The 7,785-nt window shown below is 51.9% G+C and overlaps 1 protein-coding gene across 3 annotated transcripts in view; it reads right to left on the bottom strand.

Annotated features, from left to right (window-relative positions):
* The window catches only part of Setd7 (SET domain containing lysine methyltransferase 7), a 48,200-nt gene extending 40,782 nt beyond the window's left edge, over nucleotides 1-7,418 (bottom strand). For all 3 annotated transcript variants that reach the window (XR_002818599.1, XR_002818600.1, XM_004643627.2), the window contains exon 1: nucleotides 6,252-7,418. Coding sequence is in view for 1 of the 3 variants with exons in the window: in XM_004643627.2 (XP_004643684.1) it covers nucleotides 6,252-6,291 (40 nt within the window). In the remaining 2 variants the exon portion in view is untranslated. The remainder of the gene's footprint in view (nucleotides 1-6,251) is intronic.
* Nucleotides 7,419-7,785: the final 367 nt, after the last annotated feature.

Genomic DNA, 7,785 nt, shown 5'->3' with positions numbered 1-7,785 from the left:
TGTTTTGATATATTTTACTCCATTTTAGATCAAGAGATGTTACGGTAGCCATGTACATGAAAGGCTAAACACTGCAATATAAAGTCACTCCACTTCTACCATGTCCCATTTCTGAAGAAATCAGCAAAGGGGCCGCAGAACTGGCTATTAAGAGAAACCGGGGGGCTGGGGATTTGGCTCAGCGGTAGAATGCTTGCCTAGCAAGCTGGAAGCCCTAGGTTTGGTCCTTGGCACCAAAAACAAAAAAAATAAAATAAAAAAAGAGAAACCGGGAGGTGTGGATAACACATGAAAAGCACTGCACTGATCCCAAAAGAGACAACAAAAATCTCAACCCTGCTCTAAGCGGGAGACCCATTTCAGTGCCCCCCCCTTCTCTTTCTTCCTTTTGTTCCCCCTTGCTAGGGGACCTGGGGTGTAGCTCAGTGTTAGAGCTTGCCTGACGTGCAGTTAGGAAGAGGTACATGTGGCCTTTTCCTGACATTTAAAATTCTTTTTCTTAGCACATGTTTGCAGTACACAATTCTGTTCATCACGGGAACTCCTCCCCCAGTGCTGGGGTTGGAACCCATGACCTTGTGCATGCTAGGGGAGCGCCCACCGCGGACTGTATCCCTAGCCCCTTCCCTGCCACTCTGGAGGCTTAGGCTGCTTGTGAGAGTTCTAAAATCCAGTAGACCAGTCTTCTTTCCTTGTCTCTGTATCCTTAGGATGTGATCAATTAAATGAGCTAGAAACTAGAAGAGGGTGTGATCACTCAGTATTTCCACTCTGCATGCCTGTTCAGTGCTATTTGGACAGTAGGATCATGTGACACTGGGTCAAGTAGTGATAGTCAACTTTTTTTTTTTTAATGTATTTAAAGGGTCTACAGGGTCTCACTACACAGATCGGACTCGTAGTGATCCTCCTGTTTTCAACCTCCCAAGTGCTGGGGTGTAGTCAACTTATTTTTTATTATTTTATTTTATTGTTTTGGCTGGCTCAGGCTGCCTTAAGGGCGAGTCTGGTAAGGCATGTGGAGCTGGGGTATTTAATAGAGTTATTGATAAACAGAGAAGAAAAAATATCCTGTCCTGGGGCTAAGTGCTTTCCTATTAAATTTAAATCTCCCAGCAATCTCCCAAATTCCCATTTTGCAGAGGAAGGCCCAGCGCCATAGGAAGCACAGCATGCACTAGGGTCTGCCGAGGGCCCTTTCTCCAAATGGTTTTGCTTTCTCTCTAGAGAGAGCAAGCCGCCTGCACAGCCTTCCTTTCTTGCTGAGAGTAGAACGAGGCTGCTCTAAATGATAGGACTTCACAGTCCCCTCACAGAGAAGTGGAAGACAAAGTTTTGTGGCCAAGATAATCCTCTCAGGACTGCCAAGAGATTTCAACGGCATATCCTGGTTGCACATTCCTGTCCCTTGCCAGTGTTACCTAACTGAGAGAGAGAAACGCCCATCCTCCTGCCTCTGATTGAGGTCAGTTTGCAGAGTGTGCCAAGTCAGGCGACAGCCCCTAGTGGAACATCGGCTCTGGATCTGCATCTGGCTGCATATTTATCGGACACAGACAAAGGAAAAGCAACAGTTTCCCAAGTCTACTTTTGCCCTTCGTCATCATTACCTACTGAGTGGATGGAAAGCTACCTTGCTCCCTTAAGTCCCTTCTGAGCAAGGTTTTTCCCTGGGCAATGGCAGCCAGGCCTGCATTCTGTGTGACAGGAAATTCCCTCGAGACCTGGACCTGGCGCCAGCTGCCTCGGGCTTTCTTGCCAGTGACCTGAGGGCGGGTGTGTGTGTTTCCCTCAGAACCAGAGACCCTATACAAGCTGTGGGATTTGCTGACCCCACAAAGCCTCCCAAAAGTCATAACCATAGGCAAGCACAGGCAAGCAGTAAATGCAGAGAACAGGCCCTCGGGACACACTCACACACACTGTCAGCAATGTCAGAAACTCTTGAGGATGGCTCTTTGCTATGATCATGATTTTTATATGTGGTACACAAGGTGCAGCTGCCACTAGGCCCTGAGCCCGTGTGTCAGGTTACAGTCTGGCCGCACTGGGTGCTGGGGGTGTTAGGAGAAATGCTTTTGCTATTTTGAGGGCTTTGGGCAAAGCAACACTGAGCAACTTGTTTTCAGCCTGGCCCCTTGTTCTGGGGATGGTGATACTTCCCCTTTGGGGCATTTCCCCCCATCTCCTACAAGTTTCCAGGCCTTTCACGCTTAGCCTGTCCTCATCACGGCATTGGAGGTGGCTGCGCAGCCTGAGGTGACTGCCCTGCACACTATGGCCAGGCACCAGCATGCCACAGGTGCTCTCAGCTCCTCCCTCCCCACTCTCTGTCAAAGCCTGTCCCCTCAGAACTGAAGGGGTACCTTCTGTAGCCTGACATCTGCCCCCACCACGTCCCCCTCTCCACTCAAATCTGCCACCTCTTCTGGAAAGTCTTGTCCCACCCACTTCCCCAAGTGCAATATTATTTTTTCTAAACCCTCCCAACTCCTCTATGTAGAGTCCATGTATTTACTTGAACTGGTATTAAACCACTTTGTGTTCACCTTTGTATCAACAAACAAGCAAAGAAACAGATACAAATGTACCTATGTTTCCAAAGGTCCTGAAAAAAAAAACATTGGAAAATAAAGACATTACTTTCAACAGAATCATAAGTACTTCACTCTGTGTGTGTTTGTTTATTTGAGACTGGATTTTGCTATGCAGTTCAGGGTGGCCCCGAATTCACTATGTAGCCCAGGCTGGCCTTGAACCCACAGCCATCTTTTTGCCTTAGCATCTCAAATGCTGTGATTACAGCTATGTACCACCACTGCTGTAGTCTGGACCCTTAGACTAAGCCACAATGAATTGGGGTGGGGCACACATCTGTAGTCCTAACTACTCAGAAGGCTGAGGCAGGAGGATTGCTTGAGTTCAGAAATTCCAAGGCAGCCTGGACAACATGGTGCAAGTCTATCTCAGATTGAAAGAGGGAAAGAAAGAAAGAAAGAAAGAAAGAAAGAAAGAAAGAAAGAAAGAAAGAAAGAAAGAAAGAAAAAGCAAGCAAGCAAGCAGGCAGGCAGGCAGACAGGCAAGCAAGCTCACTCACCTGGAGTTTTCAGGCCCTGTGCAGCCCTGGGCCTGTGGCCTCCACAAAGGAGCAGAAGCAAGGCAGATAAAGGTACACAAACTGTTCCCTCCTGACACATCCTCTCCTGTCCCCACTTTCCCTCAGGAACTCACTGACCTTCAGTTTTCAGTTCTATCTTGACAGAGCTCCAACACATACAGTAATGCAGTATATGATGTGCAAGGGACTTAAACTTGAGCTCTAAAGAGGCCAGTTTTTTCCCCAGTATAAATTTCTCTTTCTTTTGGCAGAGCTTCACTATGTAGTTCAGGCTAGCCTTGAACTCACTTTGTAACCCAGGCTGGCCTTGAACTTGCAGCAATTAGTCCTGCTGCAGCCTCCCAAATGCTGGAATTACATAAGTTTCTAATAAGGAGAAAAAAAAGTCTGTTGTAGAGGCTGAATGTCAAATTCCCTTTTCTCACATGCCTTTTCCTGCAAGACACTGAATTCTATGAGAAACAGTATCTGAAGAGTTACACTGATAAAGGCTGGTGCCAACAGAGTACTTCTTAGCCCGGTTACCAAGTAGTTCATGTACTTGACTGACTCATCAAAGATTAAGGATGTAGCATAGTTTAGCCTGGCAGAGGGTGGTCAGGACTCCACACCGGCCTTGAACTCACAGCCATCTTCCTGCCCTCCTCACTGCTTTTGGATAAGTTTTGAACTCCTCTCTGTGTCATCTCTGCACACCTGGGACACTATTAGTACCCATCTCCTGAGACTGACTGGGTAAGGTCTGTGAAACACTTCTGTGGCACAGAACCTGCACATAATAGGAGCTAAACAATTACAGTGATGGAAAAAAAATTACAGCAACGAGAATAACAGCTGTGACAATGAAACCACTGAGAAGAGAGGCTGCGTCTCTTGAGAGAGGCAGTCTGTGGAGAGAGGTAGATTCGTTGGCATTTACACACCAACACACTCAGGCTTGTTTCTCTTTAGGAAAAGACCATAAGCCATTTGCACCCCTCCCCCACACTGGTTAGACATTAAACAAAGACCACTGGACGAGCAGCAAAAAGGATGAGAAGCACTAGCGAGTCCTGCGGGCGCAATGTACTGTGTGCACATGTGTGTTCTAGATGCTGCGCATGTCTGAGCCTGAGGCCCCTGGAAGGTTTCTCTCTGTTGAGGCAAGGTCTCTCACTGCGTCCCAGAGCTTGGCCCAGGCTGCTGGGTTCAAGCCATGGTCCTGCTCAGCCTTTCCAGTTGCTGGGCTATAGGCTTGTACCACCTTGCCTGGATGTTCTAAAGATTTTTAAAGATAAAAAGGTATTCTAGGGCTGAGGGTGTAGCTCAGGGGAAGGCTGCTGCCTAGCATGCAGGAGGCCCTGGCTTGTATCCCTGACACCACCAGATACATGCAAATTCAAAGTTACTCTAATTGTATAAGGTTAGATGCAACTGAGTATGTGTCCCAGATCGCCCAAGACATTCAAGGCTGAAGCCAGTTGTCCTAGCATAATTATTAATAGTGCTCACAAGAATGTACTTATTTATATATATATTCACCCTATATAACTATATAAAGAAATGTCCCTGTTTCTAATCTAATCTCAAAAACAACACAGATATTTCTAAAGCTCTTGTTCACTTTTTCTTAAAGGAGCCCAAGGATCATGGGAAATGGGACCTTAGCCTTCTGAATAGTTACAAAAAGGGAAGGTGATTTAAATCTGGGTGGTATTACCTGTAATCCACGGTTTGCATGAAATTTTTGTTGTATTAAGTTCTTACAAGTAAAAACAAACTTTGAGGAATGGAAGGCAATCCTAACAATTTCAGAGGAGTGTTTTGTTTTCTTTCACGATGCGCAGAATTTTCAAATGCTCCCTGGGGACCAGCCCAGACCATTGCTTTGGCCTCCCTAAATCTAACACCAAATGTACTTGTTACAGACAATCGCTGTGAGCTCGGAACAGTAAAAATGTGACGTTAAAATGAACACTTAATTGGCTTTGGAAATAGATAAAGAAATATGTGTTTATATTTACATTACATTGGAGCCCGTTTAGCGAATGCCAGAAACATTCTGCTTCATCTCGCCTTAACACTTCAGGAGCACGCAAAAGGGTTGTTTATGGAGATATAAAAACTGATTTCTCCTCATGTAGCGCTAAAGACACATTCTTTATGCATCTGCAGAGCTCTGGCACTTTATTTTTCCTTGTTGTTTGTGAGAACTTGTTTATATAAATTAGACAAAAACAAAGTTCAACCGACAGCTAAAAATTATTTACTGAGAGGCTTGGTTGAAAATATTCTAGAATAATAACTACACCACATTGCAAAATATCACGACGCACTGTTTGGAGTAGAATCGAACAAATATGCTCAGTATTCGCTGTTACAAAATCATAACATCTCAGGGTACAAGCAACGAGATTGTATAACGTCCCTACATCATTCTTCAAAACTAAGGGGAAAAAAGGGGGGGGGGAGAGGTGGAGAAACTCAGCAAAACAAAGTGTCGAGAACAGAACAGCCCGGGGAGGGGCGCCAGGGGACTAGGGGCGGAGAGACCCGAGCCGAGGCGGTGAGATCACCGGCCAGCGGCATGGGATTCGGAAAGTTGAGAGTCACCCGCGGTTCCAGCGGGGCTCGGGCGCCCGCACTGCACCGCGCTGAGGCCGGCTGGGGGAGGGGGCGCTCGGGTCAGCGCAGGGCAGGGCCGCCGCGTCCCGGTCCGACCCGAGTGTGGTCCCGGCCAGCAGTGATTTCATCCTCTCGGGGCAGAGCGGCCGCCACGTGCCCGGTCCAGCCCGCGCGCTGCGTCCGGGGGACAGACCGGACGCGACCACGGTAGCCGCGGGAGCCGGCAGCGAGGGGAAGGAGAGGGCCGGTGGCCGAGAGGACCGCGGTTGCTAAACCCGGGATGGGGGGCTGCTCCCCCGAGTCCCGGGGCACGGCGCTCCCGGAGGCTGCAGGCGGGGGCTGGCTGGACGAAGCCGCAGCAGCGCGTCCCCTGGGCTCCGTCCGCGGCCTGCGCGCTCCCGGCAGTGTGGCCGTGGTCGTCGGGCCCTCCCCAGCCCTCCGCGGCCAGTCGCGCAGGAACGGTGGCGCCCTGGGCCCGGCCCGCGCTCCTTCCCTCCTCCCCGGGCCGGGGCTCCGGGGCCGCGCGTACCTTCCACAGCCTCCTCCACGATCTCGTCGTCGCTGTCCATGGCGGCGGAGACTGCCCGGCTCGCGGCCGCGCTGCCTCCGTCCCTCCCGGCGCTCCCGGCGGCTGAGCGAGCTGGGGGCTGAGCCCTGCGAGTCCGGAGGAGGAGGAGGAAGAGGAGGAGCAGCCGGGCGCGCTCGCCCAGCCTCCCCCCGCGGCCCTTTCAGTCCCTCGGCCCCCAAAGTCTGCGCCGGGGCTGAGTCCCCTCCCCCGGTCCCCCTGGCCCTGGGGTGTCGCCGTGGTCACCGCAACTTTCTCCCGGAATCCCCCCTCTTTGTTGTGATCCGCTGACATCACCCGCGCCGCTGCGCTCCCTCCCTTGCTGATTGACAGCTCCCTGTCCCTTCCCAGGAGTGCGGCTCCTCCAAACGGAAGGCGCCCGGGGCCACCCTCGCCCCGCGTCCCCGCGTCCCGGCTGGCGCGCTCGGAGCTCGGGACCGGGGAACTCGCAGCTCCCGCTCCGCAGCTGGGTCCTGGGCCGTGCCAAGCCCGCTGCGTTCCCACTCCGCTTGAGGCAGCTGCTACCGTTCCGGGGACGCTGAGGAGGCCTGCCGCCTCCGCCGCGGCGCCTAGCCTTCCTCTTGCGCCAGTTCCCACGGCTCCCGGGCTGCGCACAGGGGGCGCAGGGGGCTCCGGGAGCGCGTCACCCCGCGGGCCGGGCTCCGAGACGCCAGGGGGCGCCGGGCGGCCGCACCCCACCGCACCGCGGGGCCCTCCCCGGAGCCCCTTTGTCCATGCCCTCGGGTCGCCGGGCCTCGGGTGAGGCTAAGCCGCTTCTAGTGCACGCGGCCGCGGGCTCTTTGTGTGGCCGGAAACTGCCGCACCAGGGCCTGCGCTGGGTCCTCCACGCCGTGGCCTGACCCGCGCGCCTCCAGTCCTTTAGCGGGAGGTTCCTGGCTGTCATCCTGCTTCCCCAAATGCCCACCGCTTCACAGGCTGAGCCGCGTTGAGAAAACCTTGGGTCCCGGCCCAGCCACTTAAACAGTGCCATTCATTATGGCGCTGCCGCTTACAGGTGGCGGCAAAGCGCGGCAGGAGGAGCGGGTTCAGCTGCAAATGCACACGACGTCCCGGAATCACCGCGCCACCCTGGCTGGTGTCAGCTTCCGTGGGAGGCCCGAGGTGCCGCGCGGACACAGTTGTTTCATTTTGTTTTCTGAACAATAAACGATACTTGGGGAATGCAACGTACTTCCAGCACCGGCAGACCCCTCATTGATTTTGCCATTGTGCTTAAATGCCATGTTTTGCTTTTTAAAAAACCAGTATTGATGGCTTTCTTTTTAATTCAGTATTTTTGTATGTGAAAAAGACAATGCTGTCCCAAATTTTCTGATCAAAGAGATTATGGGGTCCAAAGAGGAAAGTGATCCATGATGTAGAGTGTGCCTAAGGAGAGTCACATGGAGAGAAAACATTCTCTCAGGCTTTCACAGAGAGCACAGTGGCCAAGCAAGGGCCTGACTCATCCACATGGCTGACACTGACAAAGGTTCTA

The sequence above is a fragment of the Octodon degus genome, unplaced genomic scaffold (genome assembly GCF_000260255.1).
Source record: "Octodon degus isolate 3935 unplaced genomic scaffold, OctDeg1.0 scaffold00180, whole genome shotgun sequence".
NCBI classification, from domain to species: Eukaryota; Metazoa; Chordata; class Mammalia; order Rodentia; family Octodontidae; genus Octodon; species Octodon degus.
Note: the sequence above shows the minus strand (reverse complement) of the source record. Positions and strands in the feature narration are given on the sequence as shown.